Source organism: Biomphalaria glabrata, chromosome 16, assembly GCF_947242115.1.
Source record: "Biomphalaria glabrata chromosome 16, xgBioGlab47.1, whole genome shotgun sequence".
Lineage (NCBI taxonomy): Eukaryota > Metazoa > Mollusca > Gastropoda > Planorbidae > Biomphalaria > Biomphalaria glabrata.
This window is the reverse complement of record NC_074726.1, coordinates 15,550,168-15,575,838: the sequence shown is the minus strand read 5'-3', so window position 1 is coordinate 15,575,838 and position 25,671 is coordinate 15,550,168. Positions and strand designations below refer to the sequence as shown.

Below are 25,671 nucleotides of genomic sequence, written 5' to 3'. Positions count from 1 at the left end.
AGCCTTCCAAAGAGATCAATAGCTGTGATATGTATTATATACCGGTATATAACATTTCTAAGTACATGATAGTGTATTTACTAATTACATGAGGCAGCGATTGCATGAAGGCATCTACATCCGGTTTCGTTCTGACGGCAATGTGTTCAGTCTCCGGCGTCTACTATCCCATACAAGAACAAAGGAGATGGACATAACTGAGCTTTTCTATGCCGATGATTGCACTCTGCTAGCTCACAATGAACATGACCTCCAGAATGCGGTAAACGAATTTGCATATGCTGCCGCCTCTTTTGGTCTATCTATAAACCTCGGGAAAACAGAAGTCATGTTCCAGAAGTCACCCAATGAAACATACTGAGCCCCAAGGATCACAGTAAATGGACAGCCCCTTAATGTGGTAGACCACTTCACATATCTAGGTAGTATAGTGTCAAATGATGCCTCACTTTCAAGGGAAGTTAATAACCGTCGGGCTAGGGCTAGTAGGGCTTTTGGATGCCTTCAGGCGGAAGTTTGGAAGAACAAATTGCTCCGCCTGCCTACAAAAATCAATGTCTACCAGGTGGTGGTTCTCTCAACCCTTCTATTTGGCTCTGAGACATGGACACTATATAAAAAACAACTAAGACTTCTTGAGCACTTTCACCAAAGATGCTTGCACTTCATCATGGAAATACGGTGGCAGGACCGCACTACAAACAGCGATGTTCTTGCTAATGCCCGTATGAACAGTATAGAGGGACTTCTTATGGTCTGACAGCTAAGCCGGGCAGGGCACGTATCCCATATGGGAGACGAACGTATGCCAAAGGCAGTCTTTTTTGATGAGCTAAAAGGTGTTTGACGTAACAGAGGTGCCCCACGGAAATGCTTCAAAGACCAGCTTAGGTGTCAACTTTCCTTGGCTGACATAGAAGAGATCACCTGGCTGCATGCGGCGTCGGAATGAGACAGCTGGAGGTCACTCACGAAGGCTGCAGGATACACATTTGAGACCAAAAGAAATTCTGCTGCCGAGGACAAACGCAGACGATGAAAAGAAAATCTAAATCGACCACCTGCGGACAATTATTATTATAGCTTTTATATAGTGCTACTTTCATGTTTATGGCATGCTCAGAGCGCTTTTGGTCCAATCTCATTTGTGGACCATTGGGGGGAGGGGGTATCTAGGAGTTGGTTTTCCGTGCTGCCTTTAGGCGCTCAGTAAACACAACTCTGCCCGAGTCGGGTGTCGAACCTCAAGCCCCCTTCTATGTATCCAAGCCAAGTTCAAGCGCACTTGGCCTCTTGACCACGCTTCCCACAATGGTTATGCTTGCCCTGGATGTGGCAAAATATGTAGGTCACAGCTGGGGCTACGCAGCCATGGGAAATACTGTATTCCTCACTAATCTTCGGACTCGAAGACAAGCTTATATTGTATGAATGTATTTTACTGATGGAATGCTATAAATATAGTTAGTTTATTAGAAAAAATAAAGTGTATTTTAAAATGTATAAATAAAAATGTCCTTGATTTAATTGTTAGTTTTCTTTATTATTCTCAAAGTATTTTGTCTTTACTACTTTATATTTATATGTTACTAATGCCTCATAAATACACTGTATCATAGGGAATGATTAAGAAATAGAGATTTTAGAACACTGCTCTTTACTTAAAAGTCTTTATGTTTAAAAATCTATTTTTGTTTTCCACCAGCTTTTCATTAGTCAATATCATATCTGGATGGCAGCCGACACCCATGGTGTCCTGGTTCTCATACCTAGTTACCCAGTGCTCAATGTGGTCATCACCTCTTTCATCTTCATTGTCATCTCCCATGAGATCAACTCCATTAGCAACACACTTTGTAGCTACGCCGTGCACCAGGACATCAAAATTCTGTTAAGGAACATTATAGTATTCATTGCTGTTTTGTTGCCCCTGTGTTATTTCAATGGTTTGCTGGGCTTGTAACATCAATAAACTGCTTAAGTGTGTGTATGGGCCTATTGATGTGTGAAGACTTATCTGATGATGGATCTACTACTCATTTCTATTCAGTAGTTGAATGGCTTTTAATAATGTTTTTTAAAAATGTTATTTGAATTGATTTAAATGAGGATATTACTGAAGGGCTGTGGACACATTTTATTGGTTAAATTATATTACTGAAGATGGCAGAAGAACTATTTTCATTTTTCTTAATAAGCTTGTTAAAAAAAAAAGAGAAATCCATCACATATTATTATCAGATCACAAAGTTTGTACTAAATTTAATTACTAATTTTTTAATGAAATAAATTTGCTTAGACAGGGACACATTTGATCAACAGTGGTTGGTGGTTTATAGAAAAATACTTAAGTCACGAAAACTTGATCTTCAGTTTTCCACTATTTCATGAAATGACCAGGCAGATGTATCTAAAATAAAAAGATAATGGCAATAAATTATAGATCTAAATCTAATATGAATCTGGAATATAAAATGTTAAGCATTTTGTAACTTAGTTGCATAGATTAAAGGTTAAAGAGATTCCTTATTAATTTTTTTTATCATCCTAGAAAAACTTATCTAATCAAACATTGATAACTAGATCTAGATTATTTTTAGATAAAACATGATAGATAAGATAAAAATAGATTATTTCCTATGACCCTTTTTGTTATTTTGTTTCTAGAATGATTACTTCCTGGACTATTAGGACATATTTTAGAAATCCTTTGAACTACAATATCTTATATCACGTAATTGAAAGAATCACTAATAAACAAATATTCGTTCTTCATTAATATACTTCCATATTATGTTAATGAGTGCATCTGTGCCTAACTACTTCATGATCTTGTTTTATGGTTTTGTTCTGTTCTATGTTGCTAGCATGTGCTTATAATATCAAAATAAATATATGCTCAGAGTGTTGGCTATGTCAGTAAAACAACATGTTTTCTTGGGTGATGCCAAAACGAAGCTTTATATTGTTTTGTTTTTTTTCAATCAAAATGACTTGTCAGTAAGCTTACAGTGTTCTTCAACACTAAGGGAGGGAATTCTTCCATTACTAATATGAAAACATCTAAATGTGTAATGAAGTGTTTCTCAAACTTTCACCAGTGGCAAGCCCCCCCCCCCCCCTTTCCCCAAAGAAAATAAAAGCTTCCTTCTTGTCCCCCTTTAACCAGCATGGAGGAGCTCTGTAGAATCCCACAGTGGGGTAATGAAGGGTTTTTAAAAAAAAAAAAAAGAACTTAAAGACAAATAATTATACCACAATTTTCAGGTTTTATTTCACATAAATCATTTTATCTTCTGTTCAACAAAGTTTGTATGTTTATATTTTTCTGAGATAGTGTTTCATAGAAAGTTTAGTGTTTTCTTTACTAGAAAACATTCTTTCTTTAGATAATATTGGTTCAGCAAGCATTTCCCTGCATTAGCTTCAGAAATTTTTCATCCTTTTTCCACCACAAAGTCTTTTTCTTATGGTCAGAATAGTGCATATGAAGGTTAAAGTAAAAAAAAAAATGGGTCGCCCGACAACATTGAACATATGCGATCATAGCACACTATTCATCTTTTTTAAAAAATCATATTAAGTCTAATAAAGATGGAGGCAGCACTAGCCAGTTTTATTAAGTGAGGAAAATGGGCATGGTTGTTGTAAGATCATTTTCATGTGAAATAAAACATCTTGCCCCTGACTTTTTTATTTGTCACAAAAAAGTCATCATCATAATGATTTAACATTGATTTATGACAGTCTGAGAACTTTGACTATTCTGTCACAAGAACATTGAGAAGAATCACATTATCGAATATTTTGAAATGTTTTCCATACATAGTTTTGAATCAATATTGTTGCAGATGCCTCTTGCAAAAACAGTATACATTTTAAAAGATCCTGTTAGAAGATGAAACAATGTCTCCTATTTAAAACATTTCAATTTTAGAAATATTGGTAATATTTCTATTTAACTGTCAATATTTAAAGATGAATTTATAACTACCATGAAAATACTCCCTGTTGTGTCCTCCTTTAGAGGATCGTCTAGGGAGAATGCACTTCACAGTTTGAGAAAGGCTGGTGTGTTGCTTGGATATGTCTATATTATCTTTATGTTTTGATTTCAACTTGTGAAATTCTGTAATAGACTAAAATTACCCTACCATTACTCATCTAGTCTCAACATTTTAAATTATTCTTTCTTAAACTTTATTTTTTTAGCACTATTTTGTAACTTTTTTGTTTGTTTGATAACAGTGTATTTGGTACCGGTACATACTTGATTGAATGAACTAAACGACAATAAAGTGTTGGGGCTAGCTGCAATACCATCACATGTGATATTTTTTCTGCTATGCCAACAATTGGAAAACAATAAATTATTGTTGTAAAATGTTTGTGCAAGTGTGTACGTTTAAGCATAAATTATAAATTGTATTACCTTTAAATTTTTGTTTTGATGTTATTGAATTTCAAACAATTATTTGATAAGGTTGACCTTTTAGAGGGATTAAATATTATTTATTATGTTAATTATCTTAGAAGACCGTCCCTTCCCACAAAAAATAATAAAGTTGATTAACTTGTATTGACTTCAATTTGAAGCCTTTGAAATTTTATAGTTTCTTTTTAGTATTGATGATCACATCAAAAAGGCTTTTTAAATTTTTTTAAAACAAATATTTATTAAATTTATTTCAAAAGTTGTTTTGTGTGATAGTATAATTATCTTATACTAAAAATGTTGTACAATCAAACTGCAGATTACATGCAGATTAGGGGGTCAATGTCTTTTTAATAAAAAAAAATGTGTTGATCTTTCAAAATGCTTGCAAACTGCAGCTCCAACCAGTCTCAGACTGAGACACAGAATTTCAATTACTCAGTCTCAAAATAAAATGAGATTTTTTTTTCTGTTTCCATTGATGACTTTTGTTTAGCGTAGGATTTTGTATGTCTGAAGCTTTCCATTGATGCCCAGTTGCTGCAAATGATTTGAAAAGTTTTTCTTTTAGACTTTCTAATGATGCCAATATTTTTTAAAGATATAAACATTTTACGATATAAAACAAACATTACATCCATGTATAAAATGTACATAATTAAGTTATCTATAAAACAATAAGTTGTGTTTTTTGAAGATTGTACTATTATGATGTGTTTAACTTACGCTGCATGGCCTGTAACCTATTAAATGACTGAAATTTACTGTCTAATCTAATATAATCTGTAACTAATGTGCTGTGGGATGTAATGCACACTGTGACTTTGATGTACTGTGTGATGTATTGTGCTAATTGATTGTCCTGTGTGACTGAACTGAACATTATGATTGAAACAAATTAGTGAACTTTTCTTTCTTTGGAGTGTATAACTTGATTATTGAAGTTATTGTAAATAATGAATGAGTTCTAGAACACCTGGCTGCTTTGTGAAAGGTCTGAATTAAAATCTTTTTACCTGTACTTCTATTAAAAAATTCAAAGGAGTCTTCCCAAGTGTTTTGACATAATATTGAAGCTGAGTGGTATCGTGCTAAAAAAAAGTAAAGTTCCCCTTTCAGACCTTGCGATCTATGGGGGCAGATGATGTAAAGGTCATCTGTTTCTATGGCCCACGGTTAACGAGGGTGTCATATGGCCAGCACAATGACCAACCGCCTTTACTTTTCCCCAACTAATGTCAGGTACCCATTTGAGCTGGGTGGACTCAGTGCCCAAAAATCCCAAATTAAAAATCCCAGTCCTCACCTGGATTCGAACCCAGGACCTGGGTAAGGAGGCCAAGCGCTTTACCTCTCAGCCACCGCGCCGCTGGTATCATGCTAACCTGATGATAATTGTCATTTTGTTAACAGAAAAGGGATTAATACAACTCTTTTTTGCCCTTGACTCTTTACATTTTGAAGGTTAACCTCTGTAGCATTATAATTCTCATATTTGAATCACAGTTGGTGAGTGACTCGTAATGTAATAGTTTGCTGTTTATAAGTTTGTGTGTGTGTGATGCTGTCATTATACACTAGAGTTCCAAGTTGTAAACAATTCTGTGCTTTCTTTCATCAGCAGTTAGGATTTTATAAATCTCTGTATCATGATCATATTTTGTTTTGATCTTAATCCAATTTTGTATCCACTTATAATTTATGACTTGACTCTCTATTTAACCAGCAGCCTTAGTTCATGAAATTTCTTGTGAAATAAGAATTATTTTAAAAGAGAGAATTTATGTCTTCTGCATATTACATAATGCCTTAAAGGACAAGAAGGATGCAATGTTACCAACATTAATCACCTAGACACACACACTTGGATAAACGCAAAAGTAAATATTAGACAGTACACCAAAAAATAAAAAAAAAAATAAAAATTAACTATTGGGGTTATATCTTGGCATTATACAATAGGATTGTGGCTAGGTCTCTAGAGCAGTGTTTCCCAAACTGTGTTCCACAGAATTCTAGTGTTCCATGAGGCCTGATTAGGTGTTCCACAAACTAGTGAAATAATTAGCTTGATGAATACATCTCTAAAAAAAAAAATATATTCTGCTAAATATTCAGAATGTGCAAAGTTTTGGAAATACTGCTCTATAGCAGTGGTTCTCAAACTCAAGGAGGAACATAAACCAATGTTCGAACAAGGATATCACAAATACTGGTTACACAGATTACAATTGTATATCCTGAATTGAGGGTTACTGTAAAAAAAAATTGTTGACTATTTGGTAGAATGTGGATTCAGCTCGTTACCAACCTCCTCACATTAAAGAAACGGACTAAAAATTTGCAGTTTCTACTTTAAAACATTGAGTTGGACATAACTAGACTCATAAAATGAAATTTAAACCACAGTTATAATTTCAATAAACATTCCTTCAACAAAATGTTTTACATTTGTAAGTGATACACTTTGCATTTATGTAGCTTTTTCAATATGGGGTCTGTGGGCAAATTTCAATTATGTAAAGGTGTCCCCGGGTCAAAAAAGTTTGAGAACCTCTGCTCTAAAGCATGATACTGTAGCTAGGTCTCTAAAACTTTACAAGAACATTCCCTTGCTGCTGTGTTGTAGACATCATTATCTTCATAGAGCAGTCAGAGTAGCAGAACAGTTTAGATAGTAATGATGGCATCAAATGAAAACAGAACTGTTTGAAAAGCATGAATTTGGACTCTAAACTTTATCATAATTGTTCATTTATTTTGCCTTTTATAAAACTTTTGTATCAATTCAACACAATTTAAAACTTTTTTTGTAAGTACTTTTCAAGAGCTTTGTATTCCAAAGTAGTTTGTGATCCTAAAAGTTTCAGAATCACTCATGTCAATCATTAGTATCTATTGATGTAGGCTTAGAAAATTTGACAAAGCATTCTGTTGTAGAAACTTTGTTGAAAACCTTCTTTATTTTTCATCCAGTCATCCATTCCATGTGTTGATATTTGTTAATCAATGTTCTCTCTGTTCGTAGTGTCTGCTGTATTGAACTGATATCAAGGTGTTCCACACAAACAAAGTTTATTCTATAATGTTTGCATAATCATTTCATGGAATGTTGGTTTATCTCAAAACGTGTTCATGTAAAAGAGAGTTTACTGTAGTAGATCCTCTCCATCAAAGAATGACTATTTTATTTGAGGAAAAAAAGGCTCCTGTTACCTAAATGTCAAAGAAAAATGTCAGCACAGGTATTAAAAAAACAACAACTGAATTATATCTAGGAACACGGAAACAGCTACAGTAAAAAAATAGCTAGGAACATGGTAGCATCTGCAGAAAGGCATTCTGGATTACTTTTAACTGAATATATATATACACTATGAACTGTATTTTTTCATTCCATTAGATACAACTTGACAATAATATATATATATATATAGGTTTTTTGTTTAAATGTATGTTTATAAATCAAGAACAAATGAAATTCTTCAAACTAGTTACTTGATAGATTATTTAAAACTGGAGATTGATTTTATGAAATTGTATCTATAATAGTACACTTTTCTTTCTCTAGAGTTAGACAAATATTGAACACAAAATCTGTCCTGTTTGTAAGTATAAGTAATTCCAAACTGTAACCTAATTCTGAGTAGTGGGCAGGGACCATCATGAAGAGCTCACCAAGTGTTCAGGAATCTACCCCCCTCCCAATTCAAACTGGTCATGGAATCATTTACAAAACATTTTCAATCTAAGTTTTGTTCTAGATCTCCTGAACTGCAATTTAAAAATATTTGTTCAATATTGATCTAAATGTAAATTTGTATGCATCAACTTGCAAAATTCTAGACAAACTTCAAGTTTTTTTTATGTCTTGATATCCCCAAATGACAGGAATATATCTGCCTATAGTATACTGTCGTTTTGTAAAAAATTTTTTTTTTTTAAATTTTGTACTTTATGTTTTTAATGCAATCTTTTGAGACGTTCCTCATTGTATAGTGAACATTGCACTGAATCACACTAGTGTCAATGTTTTGTAGATATTTTTACATTGCATCATAACATAGGGTGAATAAATTTTTGAATTTTTACAAACTAAAATTAAAAAGTGTTGTTGTTTTTAATAGATGAAATTTTGGTTGTGAGGTATTGTTCTCAAAATTCAGGGAGGAAATGCACCCGTTTGTATGAAAACTAACCTCACATTGATTGTGGGGTTGTAAAGACTAATGGTCGTAGTGAATTAGGCCTACTTCGTCTAATTCAGTTTGAATGGGCTAAATGTAAAGCTCTGCTGGATTTATCTACATGCAGTTATCTATTTCTCTTGACAGATACGGTACGCTACGCTTTATCGGATGATACCTATATGCAATCCAGACATATAAATTGATCTAACATATTGAACTTGGCTTGGCTAACAAGAAGGGGGCTTGAGGTTCGACACCCGACTCGGGCAGAGTTGTGTTTACTGACCGCCTATAGGCAGCACGGAAAACCAACTCATAGATACCCCCTCCCCCCACTGGTCCACAAAAGAGATTGGACCAAATGCGCTCTGAGCATGCTATAAGCATGAAAGTAGCGCTACATAAAAGCTATAATAATAATTAAAAGAGTCAATGTTAAGGGGAGGTTTCACCTTAAAACCAAAGTATGTCTTAGAATGGTACTACAGCCATGAAAGTTTCCAAATAGTTTGATAAACACATAAAACGAGTAAAAAAAAAAGTCAAATGTCAATTTTGACATTTAGTATGACGTCACCACTGCGTGGTAAATAATAAATAGTATAAGTGTAATAGTATAAATAGTAACAAACATTTGGGAACAAATTTCTCCAAAAGTATAAAAGATTTTGAGCTGAAACTTTGCAAACATGTTTTTACATATATTATCAACATGCCCTACTAAAATTATTATATTCTGAAGTGTATTACCCTTTGAAAATATTTTTTTGTTTTTGGGTGTTTTTTGTAAGCAAAAATCTCAAAATAACATTTTATAAATGACCATAACTTTAAAACTTTTCATTCAATCAAAACCAAAGTAGTAGGGTGTGTTCAAAACATATCTCTCTTGATATGTGCCAATTTTCATGAAGATACATAAACAACTTTTGAAATAATTTGAATCCATGTCAAGAAATTTGTCAAAAAAATTAAAATGGAGAAAAATGAAATATATATAATGGTATTGAAGAAATAAACACTAGACTAGCGATGTAAACAAAAGCATGCGCCGGAACTGTTTATGATAAGGCCACCCTAAGCTTTTGCAAAGAGCTCGCTGATTGGTCAGAATAATTGTTACTTACAGGAAATGTGTTTATTCGACCAATGGTAATTCATTTTACAACTAATTATACTGTTGATTCAATTAGGATTCTAGCATTTCAGATGAGAATGGTAGTGAAAAAATTTTGTAAATCGGACAAAAAATAAAAAAGTTACGTTATTTTTTATTTTTTGCATAATTAATGAGCTAAATTAATTAGAACACTTGATATTTTGTAAAATTATTTTAAAATATTTTAAAACATCTAATATAACTAAAAATAATGAAAAACTGTAGAGAAACGGATAGATAATCATTTGAAACCATATTTGAAAAATGTAAAAAAAATAAGAAAATTGATATAATTGAGGTGAATCCTCCCCTTAATGAAAGATTTCTGGAAGCTGACTTTTAAAAACAAATTGCATTAGACTCTATTGAATGCATTAGCCGCCGGTAGGCCTAAGCAATCGCTTTTTTTGTATTTGTTTAAATTAAGCATTATGCTAAAGAGAATAGCAAAAAGTGTCTTAGCAAGCTAGAGCTATTTTATATTATAGGCATAACCTATGCTGCGTTATGGTTGAAATAATTGGTACATGTTTACTTTGCCAGGAACACTTTTTTATCTTTTAATAAATTGGCGCGCATTACAACTCTGCTCCTCCTCTACATTTTGTTGGTCCTCAAGTTCTATAAGACTCCTTATAGAGAATATGCGCAAACACTTCTTACGCCCCTCAGTTGCAGCCTTCTCGTCTGCTTGCTTTATAACGCCCCCCACCCCAAACACACACAATACACCCTATTTTTAAATGAAACGCCTCTCCCTAAATATTACACACTTTGGCCCTTGTAACTTCTAATGAAAAGGCTGACCCTACACAGACAAAAACAAATGACTGTACTCACTCACTTCTTATATAGATATAGGTATAGGCCCTTCGCCGTCCTTAAATGCCAAAAGCGCATAACCATTATTTATTTCTGGTTAGTTTGACCTGAATCTTTATTATTATTATTATTCAGTGGAGCAAGTAGAATCACAATGACATCGCATCACACACATTTTTACCTGTAAATTATTATATGTTTGTCTCACAGGGTATGTAGACTCTACTAGCTTTTGAGAATGGATATGCCCTTAATATTCCTTTTTATATTCTGTGGCATTTTACGTCTCGTGAGACGATCTTTTCCCTTTGCAACTTCTTGTGTGACTAAAGAGGCCAATCCTTGATACACAGCTGCGATCACAGGTTGGGCATATAAAATCACCAGGCGCCATTGCATTTTCACCCTTCTTTCTGCTTCTGTTGTGTATGACATCTGCAATCTGTGACCCTTCCTTTATGCTCTCTCTCCATGTGGATCTGTCCAGTGCCACCTCTTCCCAGTTGCCAGTGTCGATTTTGAAGAGCTTCATGTCGCGTTTGCATACATCCGTATAACGTAAAAGTGGGCGACCAGCGGCTCTCCTGCCTTCAATTAGATCGCCATACAGGATGTCCTGTGGAAGTCGACCTACTGGCATTCTACGAACGTGGCCAAGCCAGCCAAGGCGTCTGCTGCTGATAACAGAGCGGATATCCTGGCATCCTGCTCTATGTAGCACTTCCTCATTTGTTATCTTATCTTGCCACCTTATTTTAAAGATCCGCCTTAGGCATCGGAGGTGGAAGACATTCAGCTTTTTTTCCTGCCATGAGTAGGTTGACCATGTTTCACTTCCGTACAGCAAGGTGCTCAACACACAGGTCCGGTAGACTAGGGCTTTAGTACTGCTAGTCAGCAATATGTTGTCCCAGACTCTTTTCTGCAACCGTGACATGGTGGCCATTGCCTTGGCTATCCTGTTGTTTATGTCTTTATCCAGTAGAGTGTTGTTGGATATGATGGAGCCAAGGTAACAAAAGTGATCAACAATTTCTAGTGGTTGGCCATTAATGCTTACTTGAGGTGCAGTGTTTGTGCTTTTTATATAGGTTATAGCTATACCCGGAAGTAAAGAAAGTGTAACATACGTAAACAAAAACACTGTTGACCTATTTAAATTTTATACCCATAAACATGATAAACATAAAACAGGTAAGGCAGCAGGTTATACTGCGGTAATAGATCTATCTTTATCTAGAATTTTAGATTAGATCTACTTTAAAAAGTAAAGGAACTAGATTCAAGATCTCAATCTAGATTTTTGAAATAATAAATCTAAAATACAGTTACACTCAAGTTACAGTAAGTTCAGTAACTGTTACATTGTTTATAATTTTATTATTATTTTTAATTATTGTTCAAATTTATTCCAATAAAAGCCAAAAACGTTTATTATGCTTTTTTTTTTGTTGTTGTAATTTCTGTTTTAGCCTTGAGCATCAAATCTGCATTTACTAATATTATTATATTATAGTCTACGATTGATGATGCCTATATATGTTACATGTAGGCCTACAGTATGCATACGGTATACTATGCATATTTATAAGTAAGAAATGAACTATGATATTGATGGTCTAGTTTTGGCTCTATCTGTAAAAGGTAGCTTAATAATAGGCCTAATTAGATGTAGATAATCATAATCTAGATTTGGTGTATATCTAAAATATTTCTATTTATCTTATAGTGAAATCTAGAGTCTTATAGACTTGTCAATCTAAATCTATAATATAAATCACAATCTAAATCTATAAATCATTATTTTTACTAGAAAGGTTAAGATCTATTTAATGTATTTAATATATTCTATGATAATGGCTTTTATTTAGATGGTTACAGGTAAACTATATACATTGCTTATTTCTGAGACCCACAGAGTAGGCTACTTAAAGCAACATACAGCAGACAAAGGATGTGGCAAATCTATATAGGTCACTGTTTGGTCTTTATGACAAAATAAAATCTTTCAATACCTTTTTATGATTACAAATATAGAGAAGTAAATAATCATTTCAGAAATGAAACATATCTTTTTTTCCCAAGATATTTCATGTTTAAAGATTGATAACGTTTGCAGCATGATAGTCAATTATTAAGCAAAATAATTATTCTAATCATTGATTTGAGGTACAAATGATATTATAGCATAGTGGTATAGCAAGTGCAAAATTTTTGTGCTTTTTCTTTCCAAATCCTCAGAATTTTAAGATGCATGAGTAACCAGCCTTACTGGGTAGGATTGCCTGACATATTTTAAGTAGTATAAATGTATTAGTCACTGTGCTGGTCACTTAATGCATGTCTTTAACAAACGCTTTGGCCACAGACATTAATTTTAACTAAAGAATTTAAAATAAGATTGAGGGGAAGTTAAAAAAATAAAATCCCTCACTGAACAGAATAGAAATCTTGATAAGGACCACATTCTGTGTAGACAACTTACTACATTACTGGGTGCTATAACTTTGCCTCTAATTTATATCATCGGTTCATATTATTACTTTAAAAATAAATATTATTATTTGTGTGCTAATAAACTTCAATTACTTTTTTTTTTTGCAGATAAAGAATGAATGAAAAAACACGACCTTCAGATCTGTTTAAAATGGCTTGCGAGGGAGATGTTGGTGTATTGAAGAAATATGTGACAGATACATCTTTTCACATAGACACAAGTGACACATTAAACAAAACTGCTCTTTGGTTTGCAGTGGGAAGTGGTGAAGAGATAGCTGTGAAAACTTTACTAGAGGCTGGTGCTAACATCAACAAGAGGCACAGGTCTATGCAGACTGTACTAATGCTGGCTGTAGACAAGGGCAACAGCAATATGACAAATCTCTTGATACAGTGTGGTGCTGAACTGGATAATGTAGATGCTTATGGCATGACTGCAGCAATGATAGCTACACAAAATAATCATATAGAATGTCTCAAGTTGCTTGTCAGCCATAGATGTAATCTAGAGGTGAAGGATATTAGAGGGAAAACTGCCTTAATTCTTGCAATCGATGAAGGGCATCCTGATTGCTTGGAGACATTAATACGATCAGGTGCTTCCTTGCAAAGTATTGATTATAATGGTGGTACTCCATTGTTCAGATGTATCTTGACTTGTCATTCTAAATGTCTGAAGATTCTAATCCGTTCTGGTATTGAGCTGAATGCACTAGACAGACAAGGAAGATCTGCTGTGATGACATGTATTAATAGAGAATTGGAATGCTTAAGTACACTGATTCTTGCTGGTGCTGATGTGAACTTATCTGATAGAAAGTTCAGGACTCCTCTCATAATAGCTGTAAAATTACAAGATTTCCAGGCTTTTTCACTTTTAATTCAGGAAGGGGCAAATCTGGATATACAAGACTATCATGGTAATACAGCTTTAATGAGAGCAACAAAAGCTGGCCTTGTGTCTTATTTAGATTTACTTTTGCAAGGAGGTGCCAACACTCAACTCAGAAATTTTGCTGGAAAAGCTGCATTAGATTTAGCTGTTTTAAAAAGAAATGACAACTGTTTAAATTGTTTGCTGTTTAATACCCATAATTTTAATGTCAATGCACAATGTAACCTTGGTAGAACAGCATTAATGTATGCTTGCAGTTTGTGTGATGAGCATCTAATAAAAATGTTGATTCACTCGGGCAGTAATGTGAATTTAAAGGATTTCGAAGGCAAAACTGCATTAATGTATCTAGTAGACAAATATGATGTTAGAAAAAAATTGAAAACTACTCAGCAAATCTCTAGTATTGATGTTTGTGTAACAATACTGTTAAATGCAGGAGCAGATGTAAATTCATGTGATCTAAATGGAAGAACAACACTAATGCTTGCAGCTGCCTATTCTGACTCATCCCTTGACACGCTGCTAACTTCTGGAGCTAACATCTCAACTTTAAATGCTGAAGGTAGAAATGTCTTATTCTATGCTGCTTCAAATCAACTTCATAATCACATTGAATTTTTAGTGGAGAGAGGTGGAGATATACATTTGCCAGACAAAAACAATGAGACTCTTTTAATGTATGTAATAAAATTAAGACCACACACAATTGTTAGGATGAACAAACATGTCAGGACTGCTGCAGATGTCAAAGCTGAATTATATTTCATCTCCATGCTTGAAACAGTACTGAGGTGTGGGTCAGATATTCACATGCTTGATAAGACATGCACATCTGCCTTTATGTATGCCATCAAGTATTCTTTAGACTTTCCACAATTGCAATTATTACTAAACTATGGTGCAGATATCAATGTGGTGAACAAGCATGGTCATTCAGCTTTAAGTTTGTCAATAAGCACATCACAAGATTGTGAATCTTTAGTCAGATTTCTTCTGGAGCATGGGGCAGATCCCAACATTGGAATGTATGAAGGGAAGTCTCCATTTTCTTTGGGCATATTCTATCGAAATATAGCAGTGTTGGATCTTTTATCTTCACATAAAATGTTTAAGTTTCAATTTGAAGATATTCGTTATTTGATTGTCTATGGGGAAAAAGATTTCTTACAAAGGCTTATTTCTAAAGGATTCACACCAGCAATAAAATATTCTCTTGTTTCAGACAGAAGGTTCTCATTAATAGCTACATCATACCATGCCAATGCGATAGGATTTTTGAAGTACTTCCTAGCAGTGAGTTATCTTACAATACACGATACATTGAAACCACCTTTAAATGAGGATTTCAGTTTTACAGAAAAAAGATGGGCACAAAAAGTGCAGAGAGAAGAAATCTGTAAACTTTTAGACAATTTCTATTCTCAGCCTTGGCCCTTGTCTAAGTTGTGTTTTATCACAGTTTCTTCTCTTCTGGGCTATGGAAATGATAGAAAAGAGAGAGTCATGAGTTGTCCACTGCCAATGAAACTGAAAAGTATGTTAATGTTTCAAGAACCTGTTGTGAAACTCTGTGGCTCACTTTGGGATTCTATCCCATTGTATTTTGATGCTGCAAGCTATGAAAGTAGCTCTTCACCTAGACCATTACTGTACTACTGGCCAACTGGTCAACGTTTGGTCCAGTGTAAAAACTGTGAACATTGTTCTGACCTATGTTTTAGGTTTCTTTGATCACTCTATCAAACATCAATCTTGCAGTGTCAAACAGCAATCTTACAATATCAAACAATCTTACTATTTGTTTTTGGCAATGGCATTACAAAAAAGGAAAATCTTTCAGATGCCCCCCCCCCCCCCCCCCCCCCCCCCGGCCACACAGTTTCATAACTAAGGACAAGGATATTTTTTATATTCATTAATGAAATAATGCCATGGTACTACTCATTTTTTTTATTTTCATTTACTGGCTTGTTTATCTTTATGATTCTAAGTATGTTTCTGGTCTCTTACTGAAATGTGATCTTTGTTAAAAATTGGAGAACTACTCTTGTGTGAGATTTCATTTGTTTCAATTGTTAAACTAATAATAGAAATTCCATGCTGCAGATGATTTATAATCGACATGATCTATCATTCCTGGGATTCATGTGATTGAGAATGAGAAAAGATCTAGGACAAACAAATATTTCATACACATTTTAGTGTTTCCATTAATTGTAAGCTATAAGAAGCTGGAATAAAAAAAGTTAAATTATGTCCAACTGTTACACTGTTACAGTTCTGCTATGCAAATAATCACTTGTAGGTTGTTTTTTTTATATTAATTCTCAAGAGTATTGTTTATTTTTAGTGTAGAATTTACTTTTCTTTAATATTATGTTTTAAATCTTATAAAGTGCCATAATGGTGTATAAATATTAATGTAGAATTAAAAATGCCCTGCATTTTGACATGTGATACTTTAAAAGTTAAATAGTAATTAATTTTAAAATTACAATAAAAGAAAAGTAAATATATAAATAAATACAATTAAGAAATCATAATTGACATCATAGAAAAAATGTCACTGTCTGTATGGGTATATTTTTTGTAAATTTTGTTTTTGGGAGAGTTTTTTTTTTTGTATGTCCCTTAAAACATGCATTTTAAGAGTAACTAATGCATGTGAAAAAGTCAACAGTAATACACTTGCCACTTAAATTGGTATATTACTATTAGTTGAATTCACCAGTTTTGATAAAATTAAAACTAGTGGATGGTTGGAGATGCAGAAGACGTATCCAGATGCAGTCTTTTATGCATTATGCCACTAGACTATCTGATGAAGCTGGCCTCTCCACCAACTGACAAAACATTCAACGCTTTCATCCCCTTCCCCCTTGGTGTCGCCCAACAACCCCAGACATACGCTTGAAATTAGTAGACCCTAATGCCACTCAGCAAAGCCGTTCATTTAACGACCTTCAAATCCTAGCTCTGGAGACCATTAATACCTTCAAGCCCAGTGCTATTTTTGCATACACTGATGGATCGGCATCAATAGATTCTGGAAGAGCAGGCTATGGAGCCTACATCGACTTTCTTGGCTCTGACACAGTCAAAATCTTTGGACCATGTGGTAGTGTTTGCAGTTTTGATGCGGAGACCATGGCAGTCTGTGAAGCCTTAAAAGTCATTGACTCTCAACTCGGCGAGGGACATTTGAGGGCAACACAGATTGTTGTGGTCACTGACTCAAAATCTGTACTACATGCTTTGCAAAGCCCCGGACCATGGCCCCCCAATATCAACACTGTTATCATGGCTTCACATAACATCAAACAACGCTATGGCACCCCTGTAATAATGCAGTGGGTACCGAGTCACATAGGTGTGACTGGCAACACAATCGCAGACTCTTTGGCCCACCAGGGAGGGCAAATTCCACCCACTGATCAGGCTGTAAGCTTTCATCAAGCCCTGGCTATAATACAAAAAACAGAAATGGAAAAGTGGTTTGAGTGCTGGGACAAGTCCCAAAAAGCCCGTGGAGTCTGGGAGCGCATGAGGCGCCCTGACCGCACTTCCCCGTGGTGGAGGCTGTCCAGGCCTGAGCAAGCTATTATAGCACACTGCAGGACAGGCCACTGTCCTGTTGGCTCATATTTCTCGCGGCTATGGCCAAATTTCGATTCACGGTGCCCTCGCTGCGGGGAAGAAGAGGAAACCGTGCCTCATATTCTGTTTGACTGCCCCAGACTTGCTGATCTCCGTCTCGACAGGTCTGGGAAACCCAAAATTCTCGACCTGTATGGCGACATTCATGCACTACGCAAGACAGCAGGGTTTCTGTCCAGGGCTTTTGCAAGAGAGGATTTGAGCCTCTCAAGCCCTCACTCTAATGGAGTTTGATGATGATGATGATGATGATAAAATTAATGTACAAATTGTTTAGGGACTCAAATATTACTATATTTAATAAAAAATTGTTTTATTTAATTACAAAAGTGTACATTGGTGAAGATAATAGATTAAATTTAAGGAACAAAAAAGCACTCACAATAGTATTCATTATAAAATACAGTTTTATAAGACATCACATATAATTTAATAAACCAAGATGTAGTAGTAATGCTTGATTTTGTTTAGTTTTAAGAACTGTCTCAAATAACTTAAGATCGTTGATCTATATCCAAGTTCCTGCTTATAATATTGAAGTCTTTCTAAGGGATTTTTTTTTTTTTGTGATCAAGGATGACCCGGTACGTGACGTTTTGGTGCAGCCGTTTTGGCGCGAGAGATTCTGAAGATAATTTAGGAGACACTAAACTTTTTAGAATAAACATTGTTGGTTTTTTTTCACTCTATTATACGATATAGCACACATTCTCCCCCGACCAAAATTTTTAAAATAATTTCAACTATTTCGCGAAGGCATATTGGGAACTATGGATGGCTATTGGTCGTGTGGTATGTGCAAGAGACATACGTCTTGATGTTGGAGGTTTGGACCAAGATGTAGGCCTAATAATCTTCAACTCTGAGAGAAACATGTCAAACCTACTAATTATGAACATTTAAAGTCCTATCTGGAACCATGATATTGACATGCTTTTTTTTCACAGCTATAAATTATAGGTGAGGTTGCGAAAAGCAAGACATGTTATATATCAGTTGTCTTTTTTTTTTCTAGTTAGAGGCTATATAAATTAAATAAATCGTTTTCTTGTTAACGAAAAATTACATTCGATTTTTTTCTATCATTGTTTTATTTTTCTTTTTGGACAATATTAAAACCCACACACATACCATAATGTTGATGATATAACAATAATAACACAGCGAACATAAATACGAAATCTAATGAACGAAAAATAATTATTGTTCTTTCGATAATAAAAATAAATGTGAAGACAATTACACATACAAAGTATAGAGGTTGCAATCTTTTGAAAGACATTATAAAATCTGAACATTATATTTCGCGTCAAAAGGTCCTGCGCTATTCTTAATTTTCTTGTGATATAAAGAGCTAAGATTTAAAGATAAGATTAGAAATTCTATTTAACAAATTATTTTACACGTCGAACCATAACTTTATAAGTACAGAAATTCGACATAGTATTGAAAAAAACAGAAAGACTTCAAAGGACATTAGTTAAAAATGTGCAAATTTTTATTAATGAACATAATAAAACAAAACTTTCCTTTCCTGTTGTCTGCGTTACCATAGAAAGCATTTGTTTTTTGGGTTCATAGGAGAACCAAGAGGGCAAGAATAGACATCGGCGAACTCTGGAGAGTTTTGGATAGCGGCATTGACTCTAAGGGAACACACAAATCAACGAACTCTTGTCAACTAAATGTTTAAAGAACAATGACGTAGTACAGAGTCATGCAATTTTAGCATTTTTACAAACATGAAATCAAGATATAGAATTACATCTATCCATAGGTCGGTTAGTGATAGTTTGTATTGGGTTATTAAGATAATAAGATAATAACCTAAATAGGGTACACATGTGTTATCAACATTATATATGTCAATAATTAATCTAACGTATCGGTATGTTACTAGATGCTTCCCAATGTACACAGTATAAGGTTACGGCTAGTTATGCAGAAATTGTTTCGAAGAAATGTTCGACCTAAAACATAGCCTATTTATTTAAAAACAATTCCACGCGTTTACTGAACCTTGTTTAGTTCTTTACCTTTACATCTATTTTATAAGCAAGATATAGGCTAGTATATCATCTAAGAACGTCTCTGAATTGTTTCCCCTGTTCCAAGTTTTATTTTATACTCTGCTTACTTAATCATAACACAAAAAGTAGCACCATAAAAGTTGAAATAGAATTTTCAAAATCAATTTTATAATTAAAGAACTAAACGTGACAGGTGGGCAGCGGCTTTCCATTAAGGGGGACAACTAAAATCAATGACCAAAACTTTGGGCATTAGAGAAATGTAGTTCTAAGTTACCGCACTATATTTCCTCAACCAATGGTATTTCAATATAAAATATGTTTATCTTTGCTTCCCATGACTTGTTTGGTTATCGGTATGATCAGCATCAGTCGTACTAAAATACAATTCCGTTAAACCACATAACAGTTTTCTTCCAATGGCGTAGCTAAGGGGGGCGACAGGGTTCAAATTCGAAAGTCTTCCCGGGCCCCCAAATGAATGTCCTAATTTTTTTTTACATTAAATATTACGCTACTGCCATGTAATATTGCTATTCACGTGGAGTATTCAAAATACTAGACATCATAGATCTAGATGATGTTATAGATGCTGCGATATGAATTGAGATTTGTCACTTGTGCATTATCTCGCAACCAGACTACGGTATGATTAATTTTACTTATATACTATACAAATTGGAATATATATATATATTATTTACATTATCTCATGTCATGATGTCAAATATCACAATGCAAAGGCCCCTAAAAGGCCAAGCCGCCCCTGTTTTTTTCATTGTTTCCATCTCAGAAAGAATTAAGCAATAACTTGAGTTGATGCCGTCCAGTAGGAAGTCCAAATACAAACGTAATAATCTCTAGAGTAACTTCTGAAAGTTAAAATGGCCTGGTGATCCAAGTCAAACAGATACTAATACACGGCATGAATAATATCAGTGCAAGAGTAGATAGGAACACGCGTAGGACGTAGCCTAATCATCTTCTTTGTTGAAGTAACGTCTGTATTTTATAAGATAAGATAGTGAGTGCTTTTAAAACTAATGCTTATTATTCATAAAAGAAAATAGGAAGTACAATTTTCTTGAAACATATAGAAATAGTCAACAAAAAAATCTAAAAGCTTACCTAATAATGTCTTGGCGGTGTCGATTAAATGTTTTCAAGTATTTTAAATAATCAACGCTAATCTCTGAACAAAATGTCTGTGGAATTGTAAAAAAAAAAGCACTGTAGCTTTGACGCATTAAATTCTGTTAATTAGGATGTAAAAATGTTGCAATTAAATTCTTATATATGTTTCATTTATCCATGACACATATCTGTAAATATATAATTTCACAATTCTGTCTTGTTTTTGGTTTAAAAGAGCACCAAAGAAAAAAAAACACGACATGAACAACTTTCTCGTTGGTCCGAAAGACATAAGGTTTATATGTCTCGGTGGTCTGGAAGACATAAGGTTTATATGTCTCTGTGGTCCGGAAGACATAAGGTTTATATGTCTCTGTGGTCCGGAAGACATAAGGTTTATATGTCTCGGTGGTCCGGAAGACATAAGGTTTATATGTCTCGGTGGTCCGGAAGACATAAGGTTTATATGTCTCGGTGGTCCGGAAGACATAAGGTTTATATGTCTCGGTGGTCCGGAAGACATAAGGTTTATATGTCTCGGTGGTCCGGAAGACATAAGGTTTATATGTCTCGGTGGTCCAGAAGACATAAGGTTTATATGTCTCGGTGGTCCGGAAGACATAAGGTTTATATGTCTCGGTGGTCAGCACAGCCTTTACTTTCTTCAACTTGTGTCAAGTATTCAACTTTGGGCCGGGGGGGGGATTCAAGCGGTAAAAAATCATCTCGGTTCGTTTGACAAGCGTTTACCCCCCCCCCCCCCCTTATGGGCGCCACCGAGCCCTCTGGAGTACTGTTATTATTGCTTGTATTTATTACATGGACATTATTTTTCATTATCAGGTCAGGTGTTAGGTCATCATGTTTCTATGGTCGACAGTTAATAAGGGTGTAATATGACCAGCACAAAGACCACCCTCCATACTTTCCTTAAGTTAAGGTAGGTACTCATTAGAGATGGGTGGACTCTGGAGCGCCCTAAAAATCCCAAAATTAAAAATCCCAGTCTTATTGCGTGCATTTATTACATAGACATTTTGTTTCTCTATCAGGTCAGGGGTTAGGGTCAGCTGTCATTCCTTTTTCATGGGCTAACAGTTTTTCTTTGGTATTGAAAGCGAATCCTAATATATAAAAAAAGTTTTCCTGTTTGTCAACAAAATAATTATATTGATCGATATATTATAATATTAATATTATTATTGATGTTTATTAATGAGGAGGTAGTACAATAGCAAGATTTGTGGAATAATAATTAGTCCCGAAAAATCACGTTTCTTGTTATAATAACTAAAAAAACTTCATGAGTTCTATTGGTGTGAACTACAAAATAATAACCAAATATAGGCCCTAAGATTCTTCCCTTATCCATAGAGCTACTGAATGAAAACAAACTCATTGTTTTAATAATTGTTTAAATGTGTTTGCAATTTGGATTTTAAAAATATGAATTATTTCATCTTTTAAAAAGAGGTCTTTATCTTAATATAAATGCATACGTCATTTTGAAAATACAATGAAACGCACCAAATTCTAATAGGCTTACAATAACTGCACGGATGAAATTTGATTTTTCTTGAGATCTGAATAGGACAGACCGACTGACAGACAGTATAAACACATACAGGCAATCGTTAAATAATATTTGTCTGGTGTACACTGCCATGATTTTAAAAAATGTCCGAAATTCAAATTTATCAGTGGGTCTAGATACGATTAGTTATAGTAAGCCTAGGCCTATGTACACATATTTTTCATGTATATGTTAGCGTGGTGTTAAACTGACCGTAAAACACATACTATAAATTTAAAAAAATCCCTACTTTATGTTCAAATAATAATAATAATAAGACTTGCATGTCTTGGAGTCAGAAGATTAATGAGGAGTGCAGTATTTCATGTGGCTACGCAGTCCCAAATAATATAGTAAACTAAATATTCATGTTTATTGGTCATTGAAAGACCACAAAATAAAAAACGGCCACTATGAGGAACGAACACACGACATGAAATTTGCTTTTTTAGCACGAGGCTCTCTTAACTTCGATAGCCAGAAAAACTTTACCTTGAAAATAAATGTAAAAAAACTCATCCGTTTTAATATAGTCAATGTAGCTTTTTGATTGTCCAAATTGTGGTTATCCATAAACATAAAATATAGTCTTGGGCTTGCAAATACTCAAAAGATGTAGGCTACATTGAAACCATTGAAAACAACACAACCAAACTATTAGTTATGGCATTAATTTTTTTTTTTACCTGAGCGAAGCTTAAGAAAAACATCCTATTGTGTGTCAAGTTTTGAGATGGCAGAATAGGTTCCTCTTTGCCTTCTGCTTCTATGCTGCTTCTGTATGCCTGAACAGTCAAGGTTTATGTCATATAACACAGGACAGAATTAGAACTTTTAAATTTTTCTAATCTTAACTAGTTAACAAACCCATGAGAGTTATGTGCTCCCTCGCGTTAGGAAACTTAATTTTAGACTTTGGTTTGTTTTCGCTACATGACAATTTAGTTAAAGAAGTATAGGCCTATACTAGTAACTAGACTTAATATATTTAAAAAAAAATCGATACATGTTTAAGATATATGATTTAGAAATATCTAAGTATATCTTTGTTTCAATTATACTTCTAGGTGGGGAACAGAAATATATATTACTGCAAAGTTTTGAGATCACGGTTACACAATATTTCTGTGAACTTATTTGATTGATTTATTTGAGTGGGTCTTGAGTTAATGATAAAATTATATCTAATATCTAATAAATAATTAATATTTCATTTGGGTATAGAAGTGTGCATTTGAATATCTAGTTTGAACAATTTGATATATAGAACTAATCATAAAAGAACGATATTTTATATTTGCCTTAAGATATCTAGTCAGTTGGTCTACTATACAAGTCGTGTGTATATCTTTACGATGATGTTGTTGATTTAATTTAATTCTATTTAGACGAAGAAAAGAACGAATAGTTTCCTTTAATAAAATCATCATCTCTACCAGGATCACCACCACCATCGGTACATGGAACGTCCGTACCATGTATGAGACTGAGAAGACAACGCAAGTGGCAGCTGAGATGAAAATGTACAACCTCACCATCTTAGGAATCAGCGGGTCAAGATGGACTGGTTCCGAGCAGAAAAGACTGACTTCGGTGGAGCTACTTTTATACTCAGGACATGAGCAAGAGGCTACACACACTCAGGGTGTAGCCCTGATACTGTCTAAGCAGGCTCAGAGAGCACTTATTGTATGAAAGCGCATGGACCACGGATAATAACAGCCTCATTCCACACAGTGCAGAAAAAAATTAACTTAGACATTGTCCAATGCTACGCCCCAACAAACGACAATGATGAGGAGGACAAGGACAAGTAGGACAAGGACAATTTTTTACTATAGACTGACTACCATCCTACATGAAAGACTCTAAAAAGAACATCATTATCATAATGGGCGACTTCAATGCTAAGGCTGGCAATGACAACAGAGGATATGAGAGGTCATGGATTAGGTGAGATGAATGAAATTGGAGAGAGATTTGCAGATATGTGTGCCACAAGCAGCTTAGTGATTGGAGGAACTGTCTTCCCACACAAACGAATACACAAAGCAACGTGGATTTCACCAGACCTATCAACAGAGAACTAAATAGATCATGTCACCAGACTATCAACAGAGAACCAAATAGACCATATCACCAGACCTATCAACAGAGAACCAAATAGACCATGTCACCAGACCTATCAACAGAGAACCAAATAGATCATGTCTGTATTGGGAAGAAGTTCCATCGATCTCTTCAGGATGTACGTGTCAGACGAGGAGAAGATGTGGCTTCAGATCATCATCTTCTGTGCGCTCGAGTAAAACGGAAGCTGAAGAAGACTAGGACAAGTGGGACAGCCAGCGCCAACGCTATAATACCATTGCGCTGAAAGACTGCATAAAACAGGAAGAGTTCAAAGTCACCTTATCAAACAAGTTCCAGCTCCTAGAAGAGCTTCTAGAAGAGGAGACAGTAGAACAGACATGGCAGAAAGTGAAAGAAACAGTAACCTCCACATGCCAAGAAGTACTGGGTCCCAAGTCTTACACCCACAAGGAGTGGATTTCAACAGAAACTCTTTAGAAAATCAAAGAAAGAAGAGAGAAGAAAGCAGACGTGAACAACAGTAAAACAAGAGCAGCAAAAGGAAAAGCACACAAAGATTATGTTGAAATTTATAGGAATTTCAAGCGTAGCATCAGAACAGACAGGCGTATCTACATTGAAGAACTGGCAAAAGAAACAGAAGAAGCATCCCTTTAGAACAGTACCAAAGACCTGTACTGAGTCAAAAAGTTATCTGGAAAATTAGCCAAGTCAGAGAGAACAGTAAAAAACAAAAATGGTGATGTGATAACAGATGAAGGACAAAAGAAGAGATGGTGTCGCTACTTGGTTTTGGCTGTAGGCGTAGCGGCGTGGGTGTGTCCGTGTGTTGTAGGTACCTCTTCTGGTACGGCTATGATACTCCTCTTAACGATGTACTCTATTAGACGCACTAGATTTGCAAGTGCGCAACATTACTAGTATACTAAGGTCTCCAACGACAACATTTAGAATTACTGATGAACACACTGGTAGCAGACGTCAAGTTTATTATATATAGGATAAATTACAGAAAATACTGGCGACTTCAGCCGTCACAAAATATACACAAATAAATACTGGCTGTTCATGCCATGTGGAATAAGTAATCACATCAATGAAATGTTCAAAATATAAGTCCAAAGAAAACTCTCAAGTTAACATTAAATCAGATTCATTAAGGTACATATTACAGGCAGAG

General features: G+C 34.6%; 3 protein-coding genes across 8 annotated transcripts in view; 2 read left to right on the top strand and 1 right to left on the bottom strand.

Moving 5' to 3' along the window:
- The window catches only part of LOC106063404 (N-acetylneuraminate 9-O-acetyltransferase-like), a 57,306-nt gene extending 48,776 nt beyond the window's left edge, over positions 1-8,530 (top strand). For both annotated transcript variants that reach the window (XM_056013984.1, XM_056013985.1), the window contains one exon: positions 1,706-8,530. In XM_056013984.1, coding sequence (XP_055869959.1) covers positions 1,706-1,963 — 258 coding nt within the window. In that variant the 3' untranslated portion in view covers positions 1,964-8,530. The remainder of the gene's footprint in view (positions 1-1,705) is intronic.
- Positions 8,531-11,741: 3,211 nt separating this feature from the next.
- LOC106063400 (putative ankyrin repeat protein RF_0381) lies at positions 11,742-23,985 on the top strand. Of its 3 annotated transcripts, XM_056013715.1 has the most exons (3): positions 11,807-11,950; positions 13,211-15,537; positions 23,837-23,985. In XM_056013715.1, exons 2-3 carry the CDS (start codon positions 13,218-13,220, stop codon positions 23,914-23,916), a joined length of 2,400 nt encoding a protein of 799 aa, XP_055869690.1. In that variant the 5' UTR covers positions 11,807-11,950; positions 13,211-13,217; the 3' UTR covers positions 23,917-23,985. The 3 variants fall into 3 exon arrangements, with proteins under 3 accessions (XP_055869689.1, XP_055869690.1, XP_055869688.1); XM_056013714.1 differs by lacking the exons at positions 11,807-11,950; positions 23,837-23,985 and adding an exon at positions 11,742-11,800 and having other exon boundaries at positions 13,211-15,851; XM_056013713.1 differs by lacking the exon at positions 23,837-23,985 and having other exon boundaries at positions 13,211-15,851.
- LOC106063401 (neprilysin-1-like) overlaps positions 19,141-25,671 on the bottom strand; it is a 59,199-nt gene continuing 52,668 nt past the window's right edge. For all 3 annotated transcript variants that reach the window (XM_056013716.1, XM_056013717.1, XM_056013718.1), the window contains 3 exons: positions 23,084-23,182; positions 20,819-20,895; positions 19,141-19,306 (listed from right to left, as the gene is read on the bottom strand). In XM_056013716.1, coding sequence (XP_055869691.1) covers positions 19,207-19,306; positions 20,819-20,895; positions 23,084-23,182 — 276 coding nt within the window. In that variant the 3' untranslated portion in view covers positions 19,141-19,206. The remainder of the gene's footprint in view (positions 19,307-20,818; positions 20,896-23,083; positions 23,183-25,671) is intronic.